Source organism: Zalophus californianus, chromosome 6 (genome assembly GCF_009762305.2).
Source record: "Zalophus californianus isolate mZalCal1 chromosome 6, mZalCal1.pri.v2, whole genome shotgun sequence".
Lineage (NCBI taxonomy): Eukaryota > Metazoa > Chordata > Mammalia > Carnivora > Otariidae > Zalophus > Zalophus californianus.
Window position 1 is genome coordinate 51,118,302 of NC_045600.1, and position 25,935 is coordinate 51,144,236.

General features: G+C 35.2%; 1 protein-coding gene across 2 annotated transcripts in view; it reads left to right on the forward strand.

Moving 5' to 3' along the window:
- The window catches only part of MDGA2 (MAM domain containing glycosylphosphatidylinositol anchor 2), an 805,991-nt gene that overhangs the window by 767,072 nt on the left and 12,984 nt on the right, over positions 1-25,935 (forward strand). For both annotated transcript variants that reach the window (XM_027570414.2, XM_027570415.2), the window contains one exon: positions 14,779-14,909. In XM_027570414.2, the coding sequence (XP_027426215.1) occupies positions 14,779-14,909 (131 nt within the window). The remainder of the gene's footprint in view (positions 1-14,778; positions 14,910-25,935) is intronic.

Below are 25,935 nucleotides of genomic sequence, written 5' to 3' on the forward strand. Positions count from 1 at the left end.
CTTTCTTTCTTCTTCTTCTGGGATCCCAAGTATTCTAATGTTGTTTTGTCTTATGGTATTGCTTATCTCTCGAATTCTGCCCTCGTGATCCAGTAGTTGTTCATCTCTCTTTTTCTCAGCTTCTTTATTTTCCATCATTTTGTCTTCTATATCACTGATTCTCTCTTCTGCCTCATTTATCCTAGCAGTTAGCACCCCCATTTTTTATTGTACCTCATTAATAGCCTTTTTGATTTCAACTTGGTTAGGTTTTAGTTCTTTTATTTCTCCAGAAAGAGTTTCTCTAATAACTTCCATACTTTTTTCAAGCCCAGCTAGTATCTTTAAAATCATGATTCTAAACTCTAGGTCCAACATCGTACTAATGTGTGTATTGCGTGGGTCCCTGGCAGTCAGTACTATGTCTTTTTCTTTTTGTTGAGGTGATTTTTTCCATCTTGTCATTTTGTCCAGAGGAGAATAGATGAATGAGAGAACAAAATGCTAACAGGGTAACAACGTACCCAGAAAATATACTCTAAACAAATCAGGAAAAGACCTGAAGCCAGGGGAAAAGAAAGGGGAAAGAGAGAAAAAAGAAAAAGATAAAAATAAACAAAAGCAGAACAAAACAAAAAAAACAGAATATGATCAAATATGATCAGGCTGGTGCATAGGTCAGTGCCACACACTAGATTTTGGGTGTATTTTGGTCTGTTAGAAGAAATGCCACCCAAAATTTTAAAGAAAGAAAAACTTATATATGTACAAAAATAAGGGTTGATACGAAGAAGGGATGGAATATGATTGTAAAGATAAAAATTGTAAAAAATATAAAAGGAATTGATAAGAAGTTGTTTGAAAAAAGAAAGAAGAGGATTTAAAAAACAAAAAAAGAAAAGAAAAACAAAAGGGAGAGAATGTGATCTGGCACGAGACTAGAACAAAGTCATACACTAGAGATTAGGGTATATTTTTATCTGTTAGAAGAAACTGTATCTCAAAATTTTAAAGAGAGAACAACTTATATATATACCAAAAATAAGGGTAACTACTATGAAGGGATAGAATATGACTCTATAAAAAAATTTAAAAAATTAAAAAAGAATATGACTCTAAAAATGAAAAATAAAAATGTTTTTTAAAAAAAAGAAAAATTCAAAAAAAAAGTTAAAAAAAATTAACTGAAAGACTAAAGAATCATGGTAAAAAAAGCTGTGGATTCTATGTGCAATATTCCCCTAGCTCTGGAGTTCTGCCGTTCTCATTGATCGGTAAACTTCATCTTGGCTGGCTGCTCTTGCTGATCTTCTGGGGGAGGGGCCTGTTGCCAAATGGGGGAGGGGTGGTTTCCAGATGTCTTTGCTGCAGGCGGAATTGCCCTGCCCTTGCAGGGTCCAGGCTAAGTAATCTGCTCAGATTTGCTCTCGGGAGCTTTTGTTCCCTGCAAGCTTTCTGTACAGCTTTGGAGGATGAGAGTGAAAATGGCGGCCTCCCAATCTCCTCCCCAGAAGAGACGAGAACTCGGGGCCCCGCTCCTCAGTGCGCCCCCAGAAAAAAGCAGTAAGTCACTCCCATCTCCCCAGTCTCTGGCCGCACTCCACGCTCACCCAGCCTGTGACCGAGGGTTTCTATCTCTGGCACCCCACCCCGTGTGGAGTCTCCAAATCCAGCAGATCCCTGCGGTGCACTCCTGCGCTGCTCCTCCTGGGGGAGGAAGGGGAGGCCCCCCGATCTGCTGCTTGTTGTGTCCCTGCTGGAGGAGCAGTGACCCGACTGTGCCGCGTATCACAGTTTATGGCAACCCCGAGCTGAGAGCCTACTCCTCGGCTCCATTTCCGCAGCCGGCTTCCTTGCTCCAACACCTGGGAGCTCTGCCGCACTCAGGCACCCCCGGTCCTTCTGTGACCCCGAGGGTTCTGAGACCACACTGTCCCAGCGAGGGTTCCACCCCCCGCTTAGCCACTGAAGCAATGTCCCTCAGTGGAGCCAACTTCTAAAAGTTCCAATTTTGTGCTCCGCGACTCTATCACTTGCCAGTAGCAGCTGACAGAGGCCCCCTGCCCCGCTGTCTATGTTCCTGAATATCGCCTTGGACTCACTTCTCCCCACATCCTACTTTCCAGAAAGTGGTCACTTTTCTGTTCAGAGAGTTGTCGCTATTCTTTTCTTCGATCTCCTGTTGGGTTCGTAGGTGTTCAGAATGTTTTGATCCCTATCCAGCCAAATTCCTGAGACCAGATGAAATCCAGGTCTCCTACTCCGCCGCCATCTTGCTCCTCCCCCACAGATGTTATTCTAAGACACTCATTCATCTGGAATCCTGGGGGCATTTATAGTTACTAGTTTTACAGATAACATTCTCAGTTTGATTCATTCTCTTGGAAATCCAGATTCAAAAATGATTTGTTGTGAATTTCTAATAGCCTAATTGCAGTTATTCTTTCTTGAGAAACCATACATAATCTCTGCTGTTTAAACTATGACTAATGCTCAATATATCATTGAGAAGAGTTTTTTAATACAAAATTTTTAATACAAAAATGGGCATTCGGTTATGCATTACTTAGAAAAGAGATTCCTCTTTGAAATAAAGTCAAATGCGTTGTATTACTTATAGATTGCTATGTAAAACGTTTCCCCAAAATTGTGTGGTTTGAAACAACAAACATTTACCTCTCAGTGTCTGTGGGTCGGGAATATAGGTGTGGCTTAGCCAAGTGTCTGTAGCTCAAGGTCTCCCACGAGGTTGCAAGCTGTCAGGCATGACCGCCCTCAAATTTGAAGACTTGACTTAGGGACTATATACTTTTAAGCCTGGTCACTTGGTTTCTGGCAGTTCTCACTCCATCATAGTGTCGGACTGAGGACATCGATTTCTTGCTGGCTGTTGAATTCCTCTCAGCTCTCTCAGGTAGTTCCTTGGCATATGGACATCTCTCTGGGACTGTCTTATGGCATGGCAGCAGGCTTCCTCCAAAGCAAGCAGTGCATGAGAGAGAGCAAATACATGCCCAAGGCTTTTAACTTCTGCCTCATTCTGTTTCTTATAATGGAGCTGATAATTCCAACCCACACTTAAAGGAAGGAAATTACACAAGAGTGTTAATGCTAAGAGGTGGAAATCGTTGGGAGGCATCTTAGCATTTATTTGCCACATTGGTACCAATTTTTGTTAGTTAAACGTTTCATCAAAATTGAAGAAAAAATAAATGAGAACTACAATATGTCACCCTTAAACTGTTGATTTACATGTACATGATATAATGTCTAGCTACTGATAATAGTATAAGATTATTTCAGCAATCCTGTAGCTACTAGTAAGCATTTTGATTCATGATTAATCAGCTGGATTTCTAATGTTCTGGGGAGGAACTGAACTTCACATGAGGTCATTTGATATGACAAAAGGTTATTAAATTCAGTAAAAAGATGTACTTCATTTATTTCTAGAAAGAATGTGAGATATAAGCATCATCATATCATACTAGGAAATTAAAGATAAAAGTACAAAAGGCACTTATGAATACATTCATTGAACTTGATAAGTGTGGTTCAATAAAGTTGTGGCTCTAGGAAGCTAATTTCACTGTGGTACAAATGGGAAGCAAAGACAAGGAGTCCATTGATAGGATCTGTTCTCCCATGAATCTTGAGGGAGGGGAAGGAGTGATCAAGTAGAGAGACGTGGATTATAGATGTACCTATTTTAAGAGGAAAAAAATTAATAGAAAGGTAAGTTTTTCGATACAAAAGCCAAAGAAAAGCAAGTTTCTTGAAGCAATGGAAATGGAGAGTTCTAGTAGGAGAATTAGCTTTGAAGAGGGTAATTAATGTCACTTCCACTGAGGTGGGAAGAAAAGAATTAAGTAGGAATGTGGCTTTTGATACATTCCTCGATGCAAGAATAGCAAGCAGACTTGGAAGTTGCCTTTTTAACAGTATCTATTTTTTTCTGTAAAATAAATGCAGCTCTTGCGTGTTCAAAGAGTAGGCGGTTTCAGGAGAGTGATAAATGGAAGCAGAGACTGATCAGTGATGCAGAGGGAGTGGAAGCAGGTGGAGATCAGGATATCAGTCCTCAGTGTCTTGAAATGTGTTTTAGGATATAATGCTCAGTTTCAGTGCCAGTCACTTCTTGGGTATATTACTGAATTCCTCTGCTAACTGACTTCCTTGCTGTCTCTCGGGCCCGTACTTTCTGGGGTAAAGATCATTCTCTAAAACCAGTAACAGAAGGACCTCAAGGATATATGCCTCTCTGGCTTCTCCTTAGGGCAGCTGCCTAGTCTATACCTGCCATACATGAAGTTCCCCAAACTGAGCTGTCTTGTAGGGGCCTTTTTCAAGCCCCAGATCTTTGTTCTGCTGAACTACATGAAGCAAGGTCTCTCCCCATCACAGGGTGCCCTGCAACTGTAAATATTTGCCCACTATATAAATACTTATTAAGCAAATAAATATTTTTTAAGTCACATGACAGAATAAGTACTTTTTCCCTCTTAAACCATCTAAGTAACTCATATTCTACTTTTAGAAGCTAACTCAAGGGCATATGCTGAAATTTTTCCCCATTGTCTTGTTCCTTTTGTTCCCGTAGCACCGGAGTGCGTTTCTCTATCCTAGTATCTGCCACCCTGACCTCCGCACACTGTAAGCTCCTTGAGAGCAGCAATCATGATTGCTTTCTGTTTGGTCCTCTGAAACCACAAAGGCTCAGTTGATTTTAAAAAATAACAATGTAAACTAGATATTTAATCTTCTGAGTGAAAACAAAGCAAGGGAGTTAGAAGTATTGGTGTAGACTGGAAACAGAAGGTCATTTCACCAAGACTTTATAGAATATGTTGGGGGGAAAATGGAAAGTTAATCATTGACTTAACTTGAATCTGAGTCTAAGTGCTCTGGCAACTAAAGCATAGAGGAAAGCAAAATGTCACATATTTCTTAATGACTAATTCAAACAGAAATTTGTTTATAAAAGTACCCTTCGTAGTATAATGGGAAATATCTTCACTTGGTACTTTTAGAAAGATATAAAACTTGTTCAAATAAAAATTTTATGTACTGACCATAATACATTACAGTTCATGTTTTGAGCTGTAGTATCATGGTCCAAATATGTCACTTTATGATTGACTAACGGAATACAGAAATAGAATTTAAGAAATCTGGAATTAACCTCTAATTAAATTTCTCTTAATAAGGTATCTCACATTACCTTTTAGCAAGAGTGGATTAAAACTTTCTCAGTGCTGGCATTCAAAATTTTTTAAAAGGGAGACTTCAGTGGTTTTATACAAGATATAGAGAAGGCAATGGTGACAACATTTTGCATGGTTCTATGAGTCTGATTTTTATTCTCATTTTGGTTAAAGACCATATTTCTCTTATGTTTGAGTAAAAAAATTAAACATTCTTGCTTGTATCTCAAGTATATTCCTCAAGTAGGAAATCTGCTCACATTTTTTTTTCCCTTGGAGTAAGACATTACAGGAAAGACAGTTTGAGCTTGTTTTCAGTAAAGTCCTGTTTGTATTTAATACTGATAATGCCGGTGTCAATCAGTGTGAAAATAATGCTGTAGGTGGAAGACATTCATTGAGGAAGCTGCTTTGTTGAATTAAGATGTATTTTTTTTCAAGGGGGGGGGTGGATAGAACCTAGCCATGATTTATAACCACTTACTGAAATCTGTTATTACACACACCTGTTACAGACCCTCTAATAAGACCATATGCAATATCTAGTGCACTTACTTTTTAGATTTTATTTTTTATTACTTTTTTTATACTCAAGAACTTTATTTTTAATCTATAGAACCATTCAAATCAGTAATTAGAAAGCATGGGTTGAACAACAACAAAAACCTACTTGCATTTGCTAAGAAACTTATTTGAGGGTGAGAGAGTGAAAGAGAGAGCATGAGAGAGGGGAGGGTCAGGGGGAAAGCAGACTCCCCACTGAGCAGGGAGCCTGACACAGGACTCATCCTGGGATGCCAGGATCATGACCTGAGCCGAAGGCAGTCGCTTAACTGACTGAGCCACCCAGGCATCCCTAGTGCACTTATATTTTAAGTCTGTGTTTTGAACCACCAACAATCCCTAAATTTATTCTACTCCTATTTATTTATTACTCAGTGTATAGTAGAAGCTGAGATATTTAAATAAAATTAATGATATGACTGAGAAAGGCTGGTATTTCAAAATATACAAGTCTAATTCTTAGTGTAATAAATAAAAAATATTATTTCATCAGTTGAACTAATGGTAAGCAAATGGATTGACTTGCTTTTGTTTCTCACCCAATGTAACAAACTTTTTTGAAAGTATAGATTTATTGTGATGAGTATTTTTACCCTTAGGTCTTGGACTCACTCATTTTTGTTCAACAGAATGACATGCACATGCTATGTGCCCAGTGGTATATAGGGTTCTATAGAAAATAAGAAAGAATTGTAGTAAAAGGTCCATTCCATCAAATAGTTTGTCATCATATTTAGGATAATAAATTACTGAATAAAATAAAAATCAGAAAGTAATATTCATCAAAATGCATAAGCCTGTGCTATGGGTGAACAAGGGAGAAAACTCTGAAAACAGCAAAGTTAAAATAAAGTTTCTGTGGAAGAGAAAAAATGTAAACCATCCAAACAAGTAAGTATTAAGCAGAAAGCAAAGGTTACAGAATGTGAGAAAAAGAGCCACATGTTAGAATGGAGAATAGTGCTCTTACAGCAGGGAAAGGGAAGTGGTAGAGCCAAAAAGTGTCAGGGTCTACATAAGGGATCTGACATATAACAGAGAAATAGAAAGCCTGATGAAGGCTATGTTTTAGGAAAATTCACTGGACACTAATGTGGAGATTCAGCTGGATACAAGAAGGCATGGTAATGACTAGAGAAAATGAACTGACATTTTTTATTTAAGATATCATTGCAATTATATATTGAAAAAATAGTTAACAGTGGATACATGCATCCATTTCTATTCAAGCAGAAAATAATGATTTTATAATTTCCCATTTTTGTCTGTGTGTATAAAACAAATGATGCTAACAATTACCTATCAATATACATAGCTCTTGCCTCAAGCTAGATAATTTGGGCACATCCTCATCTTCCATGAAATGTGAAACACAAGTTAATCTCTGTATTACTGATTAGAATAAAAATGTGATTTATGGGCAAGTGATCCCTAGGCCTTAGAGTAAACCAAATTACAAATTAATTTCTATAAACTTGGTAATTTCAAGTATCTGTAGGAAATATGTATACATATTTTAGGATATATATTTCAGTTATTTATATAAAATATATATAGTAAATAATTAAAAGTAAAATTATATTAATGACTTAGTGAAAGAAGAGAACTAGGTAATAATAATTATAATATTGATGCGAATTATATTTATACAGTAATTTCTATGAAATCATGTGATTTCACAATGCCATAAGTAACTCTAAAACCTTGGTCACTGCTCATGAGATAATAAATACAGCACTTAGGTCAGGTAGCCTTTCTGACCATGGTCCCTAACATGAGGTCAGTTCTCTCGAGCTCTTGCACCTGACTCTTGAAGGGGTGGTGATCAAAAGATGAGAATTAGGAAACCAAAGAGAAGAAGAAGACAGTTAAGTTTTGCTTAGCAACTTCAAACTTGTATCATGGAACTGTGTAGTATTTGAAAATCCTTGGGGATGATTAAAGTCTTACCTATTGATACCTGGTGCCTACTCAAGCATAAACACAGTGCCTCTAAGGACTTAAAATTACTTTTAAAGGTATTAACACAATCCATCATACTCACTTTGGAATTTTCTTACTATAATACTATAATAATGCACTGAATCAGCTTTGCTGAATCTAACTTCTCTTGAATTGCTTTATTCTGTTTCACGGGTTCTAATTTCGTTGACCTAGATGACCTGAACATAAGTTTATATAACTGTTGTCATTGAATTCTCTCTTATAAACTTAAAAAACTGGAAACTTGCTTTAAAAAAGTTCTAAAATCATTTGCCTGTTAATATTGCTTTTGTCATAAAATAGACCAGTGCATCAATAGTTTGGATTCATGGATAATGGAGTATAATTAATACTATGTGCATAAGAGTAACATCTTACTCTAGATGTTTAAATTGTAATATATTTTAAAGAATTTATTTCAGTCAGTTATACATTATTATCTTTTAAATAAGTAATGCTTGCCTTTTAAAATAAAATCTGGCCACAACTGACTATAGCTCATATAATCTATTCAAAAACAAATTCAAATCTGAGATAATTAGACCTGGCTTCTTTAGATCTAGGACAAATATTTTTCACATAGTATATAGTCAATAAACATAAATTGAAATAATTCAAGTTTGAATTTTTATTACATATGTAAAAATAAAACATTAATTAAAAATATAAACATGATCACAGGGAAAACATAGTCCCTGAGAAAAAATATATTTGATCCTGATATAATAACTTATAATTATTGATATAATAATGGCAAGTCATACAGATAGATATAGATATAAATGTGTATTTTATTACAGTACATATTCCCTACTTTAAGTAAATTGTGAAAAACATAGTATATACTAGTTTTTTGGCCTAATTACAACTAATAAACCTAAAAAGAGTGTCATTTTTATTAACATCTGACACAAATTTCCATGTATTGATTCAATGACAGGATTGATTCCTGTCACTTCAATTAAAATAATTGGTCATGCTACCCAAGAGAAATAAGACTTTCACATAAAATGGTAATTCATTCACTGCCATCTAGTTACTTTACTTTTACTCTAGTCACAGTTACATTTACCTTACATCTACTGGTAACTTTTAAAGTATGGAAAAACTTGAACTCCCTTAATAGCTTAGAAAAAGCATCCTTCATTCTTTTCATGCAAGATATTGAAGGACTTCTATTAGAAAAAGAAGCTAGGTCTTACATTTAAGAAATTAAAAAAAAAAACAAAAACCCTGATATTTTCCTTTCTGTAAAGCAGTTCAGTTCAATTAGATAAGAAACCAGCAGAGACTATCACAGCTCAACCCAATCAGTTACCACTAATACAGCCATTGGCTGTGGCAGACACAAGCCATGGAATAGATGAGGAGCCCATTTTCTATCTCATACACATACAGACCATTTCTTCAAATAATTTCAGAAAAGTGCATGCTATATGCCACTTTGTAAGTCCAATGACAACTAAAGGACTCAAAAAGTATTATAACTTTATTTAATGTTTAACACAATTTCTTATTTATTGGGACTTGATTTCCTTGGAATCCCTCCCTGTTGTGGATTTATGTTCAAAAATAGAATGCAGTTACATCACACAGAAATATGTCCTGCAGTGGCTTTTCCTGTTGGCACAAGGTTGCCTTTCTGATGTACAAGATTCCAGTACCATGGAGCAAGAAAAGTTGAGCCACATTGAGTATCTAAAAAGGAAAATAGAAAGATGGATTCAGAAAACTACTTCTTACCACAATGGATCACTGAGCATGGTAGGAACGTCCCAGAAAGTTCAACTCTTAAAGGGCTCAAAGACATGAATGCTTTTCCACTATTCTCAGGTTGCGGAATCTTGGTATAGTAGTGACTCTCACATGAACCTGTTCTGCAGCCTTAGATCTTACAGGAGAAGCTAACAAAATCCACTCCTATCCTGTGGCTATAAAAGAAGCCCATACGTTGTTTTGGAGGGAACTGTCATGAGATTACTTAGCATTATTTAAAGATGAATAAAGAGGATTAAAATAAGAGAAAATAGAGGTTGAGAAAATAAGGCTCCAGTGAAGATTCCACAGAAAAAAACAAAGCTAACATGCACATAATAAAGGAAACACATATTGTTGAAAAAGACTTATAATTCAGGTGAAAGTAAAATTTGTTCTGTATATGCTTTATAACTTTCAATAAATGCATAAGAACATGAACTTTATTAAACAATAAAAAATAAGAATGATACAACAGTGGATGAATTTAAAAAAAGGAACTGAATAAAAGACTTGAAATAAGTGGGAGCTTTTTGAGATCAGAAAGGAATGTAACATCATAAATAATATAATAGCCAAATAAAGATGACATTAGAAACAAAAGAACAGAATCCATACTATGGAAATTAAAATCAGTACTATGGAGGACAAGCCTGAGATTCTTTCTTACATTGAAGGGGAAAAAAACAAGATAGTAGATTCTGAAGCAAAAGTGAACATGCAACAAGATAAAACAAAAAAGAAAGCTGGAGAACATTATGTGTACATATGCATGCATTATTCCTAAATATAATACTAGCAAAAGGAATCAACCATAATAAAAGGGTAATAGTCCATCACCAAGTAAAATTGATTCCTGTAATATAGTCAGAGTTGAACATTAAGAAGCACACTCATACACTCTACTGCATCAATAGAGAAATAGAGAAATATTATTTGACTATCTTGATAAATAATAGTAAACATAGTGAAGACTACGTATGAAACATAATGTACAGTTTATATACTTTAACTCATTTTAATTCTCACTAAAAGCTTATGCTAGTTATTATTATCATCATCACTTACATGATGAGGAAATTGAAGTAGAGAGATTAAGAGACTAAGCCAAAGTCAGCCAGCTAGTGGCAGCTATGATGTAAGGAATGCGGGGGGGTTTTGTTGTTGTTTAAAAAGTGGGTATTCATATTTATGCATTTGCACATAATATGAACATGTGTGCTTATGTATAGAGAATTAGACAAAATTGCTCTAAAAATCTGAAGGATAAACTACTCTATAACCATATAATTGTACATATATAGATATATATTAAAAAAAACCTGAAGCAACATACACCAAAATATTAAGGAGGCTGCCTCTGAGAGATCAATTTAACAGTGATTTCTATATTGTCTTTCTTGCTTGGCAGTGTTTGTGTACAATATTCACATAAACCAATGTATATATTATATAGAAGATAGACATAGATTTTAATAGTGACATGATTATCTATAAAAGTTATCAAAAGGAGACTGTCTTGAAGCCGTACAGTAACTGGCTCCAGATAAGTCTTACTGCCATAAACAACTATGAAAATGGGTAAAATAAAGTAATGGTTTTCAGAAAACGAAAGAGGCAAGGCAAGACTGAGATCTGTGGGGAGAAAAAAGGATACTAATGAGGTAATCTCTACAGGAGTCATTCTCTGCCTGAGAAAGATTTCCTGGCCCTAACACAGAGCTCTGGAATTCAAGCAGAACATGGAGGTGCCACTGAGTTCAGGAGGCAGAGAGAAGAGTACTGGGCAGCTGAACTAGTTAGAATCTGTGAATCGGGGTAAAAGAAAGGAGGTGTGCTGAGTTGATCTAATTTAGAAGTTTCTATGGGGTTCCACATGAGTCTTTGCCTGAAGACTAGGCTGTCTCATAAGATTCAAAAAACCCAAGGTTTACAATATGGCAACAGAGCAGCTTTTTTGGACTTGACAACAGAACAGAGATGGGAAGGTCAAAGAGTCCTGGGAGAAGAGCCGTAGGGAATATTGAAGTTTAAGCCATTTTTGAGTGAAGAGATACCCTAACAGCCTCTGACATGAAAAAAAAAATAGCCAGGCTCTCCCTTAGTAGTTAGGATGATGCCCTGAAGAACTGACCTCTCTAGACCTTTCCTTAAAAAGCCTAAATCTAAGCCCCACCAAGATCCATGGTGGGGACAGATTTGGAAGTTGACTCCCACAAAGTTAAAGAGTTTAGGATGACAGTTTGGGCTTTTCACAGACCTGCATTGCTACCACAAAACCAAGCCTATCTGTATAAGTTTAACATGACAAGTCAGCATAAATAGTCTGCTGAAACCAAACTGCTTTCTGAGAATGATTATAAATCTGAGTCTCCATCGTGTCATGTCCACAGTGCCCATTATTCAATGAAAATCACTAGATATACAAAGAAACAGAAAATGTGATCCACAGCCAATGAAAAAGTAAAAATCAACCCATAGAAATAAACGGAAGAGGACCAAACAGTAGACTTAGCAGATAAAAACTTTTAAAAAGGCATTATAAATATGTTCAATGACATTAGAGTAAATATATTAAAAGAATCATAGGACATAAAGTCTTAATGATTGGACAGACAGAGAAGTCTAGCAGAGAAAGAGAAATTATACAAGAGCTAAATAAGAATTGTACCAGAAAGTAGTAGACAAGACATGAAGAATTCACTGCAGGAGCTTAAAAAACATACTGCAGAAGGCAAAAAAAAAAAAAAAAAAAAAAAAAAGTTTATTAGCTGTTATATATATTAGTTATATAGCTGAAAACAGACAAAATTTTCCAACCTGAGAAATGAAGGAGAAAGATTGAAGAAAATGAACACAGCTTCAGTGACTGGTAGAATTTCAAATTGCATAACATATATATAATTGGAGTCTGAAAAGTAGAGGAAATAGCTGAGGCAGAAATAAAGGGAAAACTAAAAGAAGTTCAGCAAACTCTACATCAAGATTATTTAGGCACATTATAGTCAAACTACTGCAAACCAAAGATAAGGGAAAATTCTCAAAAGCAGCCTGAGGGAGAAAGAAAAACATATACAAGGGAATAAAGATAAAATGATGACTGACTTCACATTAGAAACCATGCTGTAGAGAAGAAATAGAACAACTTTAAAGTGCTTGGGGGGAAAACTGGCAGAATTTTAGATCTCACAAAAACATAACAGTGAAATGAAGTTATTTTCATATAAACAAATCTCAGAAACTGTCTCCAACAGATCACCACTACAAAAAGTACTAAAGGATATGCTTCAAGCCAAAGGGAAATGGTGCTAGATTATAACTCAGACCTACAGGTAGAAATGAAGACCATCAGAAATGGTACATAGGTGGAAAATTTAAAAACTGTATGTTCTTCTTATAATTTGTATAAAGTACATCTGACTATTCACTGTAAGGTGAGGTTTACATTTTAGGCAAAGGTAAAAAGATGAAATTACTATTAAAAATAGATAGAGGACAGGTAAATTAATTATACTGTTGTAAGATTATTACATGTGTGAGGTAAGATATAGAATGTAAAGTATCAGCTTTGAAATGAAAAGCGGGAAATCATCCTAAAAGATGTATGCTGTATGAATTGTGAGGATGAAGAAAAAAATATTGACTATAATTAGACTGTGAAAAGTTATGAGTGCCTCTTGTTAGCCCTGGAACCACCACTAAAACACAATTAAAAAGAGAGATTTAAAAATCAGTACAAGAAATAAATTGAAACCAAAAAAAAAAAAAAAATCAAATGGAAAAGAAAGAGGGGAAGGAGCCACAAAGGAATAAAAAACAAAGGGACAATTAGAGAACAAATAAGAAGGTATACTTAATTCCAAACATATCAAAAACTACAGTAACTCTAAATGAACTAAATACTAAAATTAAAAAGATGAACACAATAACGTTGATGAATATAACAGAAATTATGCTGAGGAAAAGTAGCGAGACACACAAAAAATATTTACTGCATAATTTCATTAATAGGAAATTCTAGAAAAGGCAAAAATCAGCAATTAGTCAAGAAAGTGTTATCAGTAGTTGCTTGGCACAGGAACAAGGGCTCTGAAGATTAACTGCAAAGGAAAGTGAGGGAGCTTTCTGGGAAGATGGAAATGTTCTGTATCTTGATTGTGTAGTGCTTACACTGCAGTATATATCAATTAAAAGCTTATTGACCTGTACATTTAAAATGAGAGAATTTTATTGCATGTAAGTTATATCTCAATAAAATTGTTTTTTTAAGTGAATCAAAACACTGATTGCTTAGTGATCAATATAGCCGACTTTGAAACTCTTTGCATTCAGATTTTGCCTCTGATATTTACTTACTGTATGAACTGGGCAAATTAATTAACCACTTGAAGTTTTCTCTACAATAGTACTTCATAGGATTGCTGAGAAGATTAATTCCTTATCTGGAGTACGTGTTCAATATATATTATGTTATATTAATATCATCAGCATCACTACTATTTTTACTATGTTCAGAACATGAAACTTTTGAGATATATCAAATCATGAGACAAACTTATTCTCATTTTATCTTCAAATAATTCTTTTAGAAGAGAAATGAGACTTGGATAAAAAGTAAATTGTAAAAGAGATGCTAACGGTAATATGATAAGGCATTTAAAGTCAGACTTCGCACAAGCCACTCAATACACACACAGGTTGTAACAAGTTACCGCAAGCTGTGTAGCTTAAAACAACACAAATGCATTATCTTTCAGTTCCAGAAGACAAATCCAAAATGAGTATCACAGGGCTAAAAATCAAGATGTCAGCCAGCTAGTTCCTTCTGAAGGCTCTAGGGGAGAATACACTCCTAGCTTCTGGAGGCTGCCTATATTTGGCTTGTGGCTTCTTTCTCCATCTTCAAAACCAGCCACATAGTATCTTCTTTTTCTTTCACATGACCTTCTTCTCTCCTGTATCAAATCTACTGCCTCCATCTTATAATACGTTTAAGACCCACCAAGATAATATAGAATAATCTGCCCCCATCTCAAGATCCTTCATTTGGTCACATCTGCAAAGCCACTTTTATCATATAAAATAACACTCACAGATTCTAGGGATCAGGGCACAGTCGTCTTTGGAGGCCTGCCAAATGTCATAAAAGCAAGATTAGAAATGAGAGGGGAAGAAAGGAGACACTAGTGTTCTGAGAAATTTTATTTTTAACAGTTTACAAGTGTTAGGTGAAGGAGAAACAAATGGGAAACAAAAACAAATATACAAAATAAAATGTCATTGTTATTTTTAGGTGTTCTAAATGTTTATCTGCGTTTGAAAGGGCAGACAACAATAGAGAATCCACTGTGGTCTTCAAGTGGGAATAAAGGACAGCGGTGGAATGAGGCTCATGTTAATATATATCCAATCACTTCATTTCAGGTAAGAAAAGAACAATCATTTCTGTGAAGGGATTGCAGCACATGAGCATAAAGTTAAAGGCAGACCTTGAGCAAACATAGGAATATGAAGGTTCAGAAATTCTGTGATATATATGAGCATCACAAAAATGACAGTATTTTTTCCTCAGTTCCAAAAGCTGTTTTATAAAGAGAAAATGTCCCTTTTCTTTATTAATTAATACCTATCAAATAATATGTTTGAATAATAGTCTTTCAAAATCCAAATGATGTGCCAGGAGAAAATGTAATCGATTCCTATAAAATCACATGTGTATATTTTGTTTCCTGAAGATAAATAACATAGGTTCTTATAATAACAGAAACTGGATAGTCAATTCTCAATTAATCTGTTCAAATTTTACTTGATGGAATTTTACATGCTTTAGCAAAATGTGTCTCTTTGAGGTAATGTCATTTTAGTAATTTATCACTTTGATGATCAAAAAGAATTTTGAAGAAGCTATTTTTCTTTGTTTTGATATAGAAGAGTAAGGCTAAATTGAATTAAGAAAGTTAGCTGCAAATATATAATAGGAATTTTAATGACTATAAAAATGGCCACTATGGCTTGAGACAATATTTCATGAAACTACTTCAGTGGAGAAAATAATGTAGTTTTAGTGAAGTATGTGTATTTTATGTACTCAGGTTGGGTATTTTTTTTTCTACTGGTGATTTCTTCAATGTACTTCAAGATATATTTTTGCTTCCTATGTGACTGCCTCACCGACACAAAATTATTAAATCAAATATATATACAATAGGTACTTAAAAGAATAGTTATATTACTGTTTTCTTCAGGATACTCCTTTATTGCCATAGACATCAATTTAATAATTGAGCACTTTTAAGACAAGCACTTATTATCACAGTAACAGTTCAATAAGTACTTTTGAGCTACTCTTGTGTGCCAGGAACATTGTTAGGTTGAAGATCTAAGAATGATTGTCTACTTCATCTTGGTAGAAATATACATGTAAACACTTACATCGCATACTGTAAAAATTGCAGTAATAGAGGTATGCACAAGGTTCTGTGAGCACGCCCAACCAACTAGAAGAGTATGGAAGAAATTCAAGAAAAACTTATTGTATGAGGTGAAACCTGAACCAAGGAGAGGGATTGCAAAGCAGAGAAAGAGATAACATTAATATTGAAGCAGAGTTTAGAGTGAACAAAGACATTGACATCATACACCATAGGATTTGCCTGAGAAACAGAAAAACTTTTATCTGCAATTTGGTACATAAAGAGAAATCAGACTGGTGTGAAACTAAGGTTAAGGAACATATGGTGCTTGGGTAACGGGGGTGGGGGGCATTGGAAGATTTTCTCTGGGGATGACGTGGTACAGCGGTCATGTTGCTGGCTCAAAGAGGTAAACCTGGATTGCAGTTAGGGCTCATAAAGTTCACATAAAAGATGTTGAAGGGACAAACTAGGGAAGTGGTATAAAGAAAAAAAGGATGATTTCAAGATATACTTAGGTGTGAAAGCTAGCAGAACATTTTATTTTTTTTATGTTGGGAATTTGGGAAGTATCCATAAATGACTAACAGTTTCTAACTAGGGAGTCTTGGGTAATGCTTGTGCTACACATTACCTTAAATAACAAAAAGAGGAAAAGAGACAAGCTTCAGGGATGAATATGGTTACTTCTATTTTGGACATGTTAATAAAATGCCTATGGAGTATCCTTTTTAAAATGTGCAGGTTGTTGTATATGTTGATCTGAAACTTTGGGGACATGCATATTCATGAGTCATCAGATTGTATGTGCTACCTAGAAATGTGGGAGTGGTTGATATTTCCAAGGGAAAGTGTACATATGTGAACAGTGATTAAATGATGGAATCATGCAGAACACTAACCAATAATATGAACTGTGGGAAAAGAGCTCAATCCTAAGTAGTATTTTTTAATATGTTTTAGAGTTAAAAGGAAGGAGATCCAGGAAAGTTTGGTGCCCACAGAATTTAAAGACAGTGATACTCAAATAGGAAAGCAAGTTGAGTCCAGTGGGCTGGTCATTACAGAGAATGTCCACTCTTGAGAGATTTGCATAAGGTGGTAAGGAAATTAGGAAAATCAGCATCTGAACTAAAATTATTCACTACACCAGACCTGGGTGGCTCAGTACGTTAAGCATCTGCCTTCAGCTCAGGTCATGATCCCAGAGTCCTGGGATCGAGCCCCGGCTCGCACTCTCTGCTCAGCTGTGAGTCTACTTCTCCCTCTGGCCCTCTCCCACTGCTCATGCTCTCTCTCTCTCTCTCGCACTCTCTCAAATAAATAAATAAAATCTTAAAAAATTATTCACTACTCGGAATTAATAGAATGACCTACAAGCAGATATTAAATTGTTATATTTATGCAAATAGTTTTTATTCTATAATTTTTCACATTAGAAAATATATGAATTTTGCTTTATTTTGTTTGTTCTGTCCTTGCAAGGGAATGTTTCTTCATTCAGGATGTCACAGCAGAGAGAATCCAGAAGGGAATGTGCCCCTAGATATAAGCAATGAGGGGGTTTCATAGAGGAAAGAAATGAGAGGCACAGAAGGTCAGCTCCAAGTTTGAGATTGCAATCTTATAGAAAGGAATTGCTTTTTTTTTGTGATTTGGCCCATCTTACTCCATTGTGTCTTGTTACCAAAATTGTTGATCTAAAGAAAGGATTTCGGGACGTGAATTAGTCTTTCACTACCAGGAAGGATGTGGTCAGTGTAAATTCAGAGTAGAACATATTTACAACTACAAATGACAACAAATTTTCTGTAGCCTCAGAGACTTACATATTAAATTCACAAAAAAAGAGATTTATAAGAATGTTTAAAGCAGATGTTCAATGGTGTTTAAATGAATAAAGCTTTTTTCACAACAGTCCAAACCTTGGAGAACTCTCTTCACTATAATCTTCCCCTCATTCCAACTGAGATATCAGACTGGGTTTGCATAGTTGGTGCTCAAAGCAGTTATTTCTAGTGCTTTTTGTTCGTTTTTGTAGATGCATATTTCCAACTGGTATCAATTTTATTTTGCCTGAGGGACTTCTTTTAACATTTATTGTAGTGTGGGTCTGCTAAACATGAATTCTTTTCACCTTTTGTACTTCTGAAAAAGTCTATTTCACCTTCATTTTTTGAAAACTATTTCCTCCAGGTGTAGTATTCTAGTTTTTCCTTTAGGAACTTTAAAGATGTTCTGCTGTCCTTTTGTTTGCATTGTTTCTAAGGATACATCTGCTGAAACTCCCATTTATCCTTCTAAATGTAATGTGAACTGTTGCTTTTAAGATTTTTTCTTTATCACTGGTTTTGAGCAATTTAATTGTGACATGCTTTTTTGTCGTCTTCTTCATTTTTCATGTGCTTGTGGTTCATTGATCTCGGATCTGTGAGTTTATAGTTTCTATAAAATTTAAGTACTGTCTGGCTAATGTTTCTTCAAATATTTTCGTTTCTCCTCCTCTCCTTTAAAGACTCCAGTCCAACACCTTATGTATGTATATAAGACTCCTTATTTATGTGCATATATATAAGGTGTTACACAGCTGATTGATGCTTTTTTAGACTTTTTTATTTATTTTTATTTGTGTTTCATTTTGCAATAGTTTCTATTCTGTCTTCACATTCACTAATCATTTCTTCCACAATGTCTAATCTGCCTTCAGTCATATTCAGTGTAATTTGTATCTCAACCATTGTACTTTTCATCTCTGTAAGTTCAAATTGAGTCTTTGAAAAAATATTTTCCACATCTCTAGTTAATGTTTTGAATATATGAAACCCAGTTATAATAGGTGTTTTAATGTCACTGTCTGCTAATGCTAACATCTGTGTCAGCTCTTGGTTGGTTTTGACTGATTTTTTTTTTCTCCTCATTACAAGTTATTTTTCTGCTGCTCTCTATGTCTGGTAATCTGATTGGGTGTCAGACATTTGGAATTTTACTTTGATAGCTAAAATTCTTAGAGTTTTACAAAATACAAAATTTGTTGGATATTTTTATATTTCTATAAATATTCTTGAGCTTGTTTGGGATGTAGCTATTTGGAGAGAGTTTAACCATTTTTTGGTCTTGCTTTTAAGCTTTGTTAGGAGAGACCGAAGCAGTGTTTCATATAGGGCTAATTATTTCTCACTTCCACGGCAAGAGTCTTCTGAGTAGTCTGTCCAACGCTCCGTGAATTATGAGGTTTTCCGAGGCTTGTGTGATCTGGGTACTGTGACCTTCACTGCATCTCTCTGGTTCTTTCCCAGTTCTTGTGCAGTAACTACTGTACATTCATGTCCTGATTAGTGCACTGCTCAATACACTAGGGAGACTTTCTGCAGATCTCTGCAACTCTGTCCTTGCTTGTATTCTACACTGTGCACTCCAGCTGCTTTGGAGTCCTTAGACTCTACTCCACTCCATCTCCTCAACTGAGATTTCCTACCAGGCTGTATCTTTCTTCTGCTTGCACCCTAGTCTATCAGTTCTGTATAGAGCAGTCATAGGATTCACTTTGTCTGACTCTTATCACTCATTAATCGTTGTTCTTCATTACCGATGCTTATTGTTTCATACATTTTATCCAGTTATTTGTTGTTTCAGATGGAAGGATAGATCTGGTTCCTGTTCAATCTTCCTGGCTGGAAGCAGATCGAAGAGTAGCAGTTTTGTGTTTGTTTGTTTTTTAAAGAGTAGCAGTTTTTAATGAAGCACTGCTAAGCTATTTAAATTACCAGTCAAAAATAAGATAAATAAAATCATATTTTCACTTTGGATTTCTACATTCTTTTATTCTTTGACATATTTCTAGGTCTGTTGGCTAAAGACTCTATTATTCCATAAGTCTTGATTTTTGAAGGAAACATGAAGCAAAACTACATCAGCCTACCCCGTATTTTGCTTTTATTTTGTTTTGGTTTTGTTTTTTGTTGTTTTGAACTTTTTTCTGACAAAGCACTTTTTTACTCAAAAATCATTTGTAAACTGTCGAGTTTTTCAAAAATACTTGCTTTGGAATGTGATGCCTACAAGGAAAGCACAGTAAAAACTGTACAGAATATATTAACATATAAATTAGGTTCTGAGAAGTTTTAATATTACTCAAATGTAGCTTTGTGGCATTGTAGAATGTCTTTAATTCAAGTGGAAAGGATATCTCCTACCTCCTGGAATTTTAAATGAGATATAAGTGATTTTGAGCCTCTGCTGCACCGACATTTAGGTTGTTTTATTTGTTTGGAGTTGCATGCGTTTAAATTATTTTGATTTATAAACCCTTTAAAACACAACCACTTGCAAAGTCCTTTGTTTGAGTGTGTCCAATTAGTTTGCTTAGCTGACAATAAAATTGGGTAGTACTTCTCAGGGTAAATAGAAGTCTTATCCTACTGAAATTCCCTTTGGGGCTCTTTGTCAAGAATTAATTTAGCATGATCAGTGCTTGTGATGAAAATATATTTTGCCGGGGCGCCTGGGTGGCTCAGTCGGTTGAGCGACTGCCTTCGGCTCAGGTCATGATCCTGGAGTCCCCGGATCGAGTCCCACATCAGGCTCCCTGCTCAGCGGGGAGTCTGCTTCTCCCTCTGACCCTCCCCTCTCCCATGTGCTCTCTCTCTCTCTCATTCTTTCTCTCAAATAAATAAATAAAATCTTTAAAAAAAAAAAAAAAAAAAAAAAAAAAAAAAGAAAATATATTTTGCGGGATTTGGAAGGATTACAGCAAAATTTCCAGAAAAGTAAAATTGATATAGTGTTATCTTAAAATGTCACTTATAATTTATATCTTACACCAAGAAAAATATTTAACCATCCTCTTTAATGCTTTACTTTTCTTTTTTTTTAAAAAAAGATTTTATGTATTTATTTGAGAGAGAGCATGAGTTGTAGGCAGAGGCCAAGGGAGAGGGTGAGGGAGAAGCAGACTCCCCTCTGAGCAGGGAGCCCGATGTGGGGCTTGATCCCAGGACCCTGGGACCATGACCTGAGCGGAAGGTAGACACTTAAACGACTGAGCCACCCAGGTGCCCCGCTTTATTTCTTTTTGTAGTATATTCCAAATGCTTTCCAGAGGGAAAATATAGAGACACTCTGAGACATAAAATACAGTCTTTGTGTTTTCTTTGTTATAGGTGAAAGGAATTATGGAAATCTTCCACACTTAGGTCCTCATTTAAAGATTTCAAAATGATTTTGAAACGGTTTATCTTAAATCACATAAATCCTGAATATTAAATAGGGATTGGGAAGATTTTAGTTCTCTTATTACATCATACTGCCCTCATGCTTATCTCTCTAATAATAATCTGGAATATATTGTCCTCCTTACTAAATATCACATGATCATGTAGATACATATCTGGCATTCTAAGCCAAACTCCAGGGCCATTATATCGACATGGCAGTGGCTCCTGAAGTAGCCATTGGAAACATTTTCCAATGTTAATAGCTATTTTCAACCTTATTTGTATCCTGAGTTTTTTTCCAAGTGAGGTACTCTGTCAGTTTTCAAACAGCATCCTTAGACTTTGTGCTTGCCTTAGCAGTAATAATCAGAAGCGATATATCTCTTGTCTTGAAGAAAACATGCTGTGAACATTTGCAGAAGGCCTCATTAACATTGAAGTCATGTCATCGAAGTGCATTGTATTCTTTGACACCCCATCTACTTTTACTCATTAGTGTTGCATGGGGCTCTTCCTTCCTGAGAAATTATATTGGAACACAGGCTTTAATAGCATCATCTATAGCTCTATCTCTAAATTGACATCTATATCTGTAAGCTTTAAAGCCCTATCATATATGTAAGAAATTGTCAATCAGTGGACTAAACTAATTTCCTGTAGTGTCATTGTAATAACACAAGTGCACATACATTTTATTAACTTCCCATTTAAATATACCCACAAAGAGTTAATTTTCGGATCATGCTGTATTTCCTGCATATGAAGTTTGCTGAATTGCATGCCCATGCTGTGAAAACATATACAATTTTAAATCTGTCATTTCAGTTAAGGGAAACCATTTTAAATAATACCAGTGTGATCGTGTGTAAAGAACAGGTTTTGCATAAATTGAGCCCCCCCCTTTAGGAAATCTAAACTTTAACATTTTCTCCTCAAGTATCTAGATGCCATTAATTTCTTCTTCATGGCAATTATTTTTTTTTAAAGATTTTATTTATTTATTTGAGAGAGAGAGAGAGAATGAGAGATAGAAAGCACGAGAGGGAAGAGGGTCAGAGGGAGAAGCAGACTCCCTGCTGAGCAGGAAGCCCGATGTGGGACTCGATCCCGGGACTCCAGGATCATGACCTGAGCCGAAGGCAGTCGCTTAACCAACTGAGCCACCCAGGCGCCCCTTCATGGCAATTAAAAAGATACATTTCAGAAGTACTAAAGAGGAAAGGAACATAGTTTTATCACTTAATGTAACAGTGATCAGAATCATGATGGTATTTCATAAAAATATGACAAAATTTAACCTATTAAACTAGAGAGCATTTCTTTTCTAAGTGAATAAAATTCAGATTTTTTTTTCATTGCATACAGACTACAGCTTCCAAGTTGAGATACATCATAATGAACTGTTATAGTTTCTCCTTTCGATGACTGACAAAAAGATGTTTGTTACCAAGAATTTATTTTTATAAACACTTGAAAGTTTGGCCAAGGTACACTGTTTAAATTGAATATGTATGCATTTTATTTCTATTATCTACTTCACAATCAAAAAATTCTTTATATAAGGAAAAAGTATCCCTCTAGGTCTTAGTCTAGAAGCCACTTATGAGAGTATTAGAATCTATAAAATGCTGTTCTAATAATTCAAAGATATAGTTGGAGTTGGAGTTCAGAACATAAAAAGAACAATGCAATAAACATCTTGCGAGAGTCAGTAGGAGTTAAAAAAAATCTGTATCTTTGTAAGAGCAAAACCGCTATGGAAATTAAAAGGAAACAAACAAACATCCTACCCAGGATCTTTTTTCTTCCTGTCCAAACAGGACCCTGAGGAGGACTATGGTATTTCTCTGGCCCTATTGGATTGGATTCCCCATCATCACAAAATTACAAATAAATATTAAAAACACTAATTATACAACTGTCCCAAGAGACTAATTGTCAGCAATTATTTTTATCATCCTACTAGGAACTACTATAATCCTCTGATTTATTTCCACACACGATATATAACACCTGCCATGCTTATACAGAAAGTAATTCAGTTGCTTTACTCAGTGACAAACTGTATTAGCCATAGTTGTACAGATAAATGTAAATAATAGAGTTATAAATCAGCTATTTATTATTACCATAACACTTAACTCATTCAGGATCCACAAGGGATGAAGTATTTATATAAGAGAACATTCTAGATTTAGGCAGTCCTCTGGACACATGAAAATTCGACTTCCCTTGATTTGTATTTTTGTTGTTCTGCCAGCTACACACTTAGAGTCAACATATTGCAGGGAGGCAGCACGCACATTAAATTGCATCAATCAGTCTACTCTGACACTTACCGCAGAAGGCTCCCAGTCCTACCACAAAAGAAGTGTGGCAGCATCCTTCACAAGCTCTCTGCTTCAGGACTCTGTCTTTAGCATTGACCCAGGTTCCACCTTGGGTTTAAACACAAGCCTAGGTCTCAACTGCACCGGGAGGCAGAGGGAAGGGAGGATAAAGGAAGTTAATGGGGAAAGTAGAAGTAATTAATACTTTAAGTCAGTAAAAGAAATTCTGAAGTGCTTTGAGCAATGACAGCATCATTCCAGGACAAGCAGCTTCGAAAAGTTCAGAAATGATACACGCAAACAATGAATCATGGAACACTACATCAAAAACTAATGATGTAATATATGGTGCTTAACATAACATAATAAATAAAATTTAAAAAAAATGATTTTGAGGATTTATACATTTTATTTTTTTTATTATGTTATGTTAATCACCATACATTATATCATTAGTTTTTGATGTAGTGTTCCATGATTCATTGAGGATTTATACATTTTAGTTTTCTTTTTTAAAATAGTCCCATCTTTTTTATATTGATACCTACCTCCAGGTGACTAGAACTTGCTAAGTGAGAATAATTGTGTGCTTTAAATAAGAAAAAAATACTTGGATGGATAATTTTATCACCTATTCACCTCTACATACCTCAGTTGGAAAATCCATGTACTCCTAAACCTATTTCTCCAGCATCCTTCCCTATGAAAAGATTATGACTTCAGCATCATCTGTTTGAATTTCAAGTGTAAGCAGGTGCAGAACATTCTAATCTACCCTTATCAGTCTTCTCACCAACTCCTCACCTTCCACACAAAGTCCCTTTCTTTGCCATGGCTGCATTGCACACCCCTTACTGCAGTCTACAAGCAAGGCTTATAACCTTTCCCTTCTCACACCATCTTTTAAAATTAAAACTCTTAGTGACTGAGGAGGTTTTCTCTTTACCAAACCAAATTTTCCTAATACATTCCTATTCCTGCTCCAGTCCAGAATTAAAACCTGACTGGGAGGCAGAAATCTATACATTATTCCATTTGATCCTTTATAATACCCACAAAAAAGAAAGAACTGAGATGACAGCACTCCACTTTTATTCAACTAAGTATTAGCCATGGGGCCAAAGTGGAGCATGTTGGATTTTATGGAATAAGACTCATGTCATCATGAATCTCTGAGTTCTGACTTTCTCCAAGATAACACTCCATTCATGTTGTTATCTTCAGGAGAGAAGACTCAGCATCACATGACTGAAACTAAGAAGGGGGTGGGGATAACCATTGATTTACTCTAACATTGATTCTCGATCAGGTAAGCAGCACATATCAAAACAAGAAAAAATACCCAATGACTTAAAAACCCATGGTTAGGAAAAAGGCAATAGTGCTGATAGGGGCAATTTATGATGACCTTAAAGAGCCATGTGTTCTTAAAAAGTGCATATATTAATGTTTTAAAATGCATTCATCTTGGGACCCCTGGGTGGCTCAGTTGGTTAAGTGTCTGACTTGATCTCAGCTCAGGTCTTGATCTCAGGGTCGTGAGTTTGAGCCCCGTGTTGGATTCCCTATTGGTCAAGGAGCCTATTTAAAAATAATAAAATAAAAAATAAAATGCATTCATCTCAGCCTTGTTCAGAATAGCTGGAAACAATTTAAATGTCTAACAATATCAGTAGGGCACTGGTTAAATAAATTATGTGATATCCTTAATGTGGAATACTCCACAGTCATTAAAATGACTTCCCCTTTTCTGATTTCAGTGCTCTTGGATTTTTATACCATTAATTTGGGGTTTTTTAATTCCATTTTGAGGACCTTGTGATTTAAAAAGTCCTCTGAGGAATTTTTAGCCACTTTCCAGATAACTTTAAGTCAAATGCAAGTCATTATTTCCAGGCAGCCAAAGTAGTGTTTCACTGCTGATTCTGCCTGAGGACTGAGAATCCGTATACCACCAACTTGATTCTATATCATATTTTAATTCTGGTCTGCCATTTTGTTTTGGCTTCAGTGATACATGACATTTTGGATGTTTTTCAGAGAAATAGCTTTGGATGATCTTTATTAACTTATTTATCTCAACATAGATAAGCAGGAAACCGTTTCTACACAAGTTAAATATAATAATAAAAATTTCTCCAAAACTTTTTCTCCTATCAAATCATGAAAATTATTCTTACTTGTATGAACTATATTCATGTGGAGAAAAGGGACTCAATACAAAAGTTTATAACTAATGCTTCTGCTTATCACTTACAGATTCCAATTGATAAAATTATGATAGTAAAACAGATAACAACAGATCAACTTCTCAAAGGTAGCCTAAGTTTTCTGAAAATCACCACAAAATTGCCTTTAAAAATGAGCCATATCAAGATACTTTCAAAGACAAAAAACAAAACCAAAAATTTTGGCATTGATAAAAATAGACTTTCCTTCTAATTTGTTGCAATGAAATAAGGCTAGAAATTGTATAGAAATGCACACATCAGCT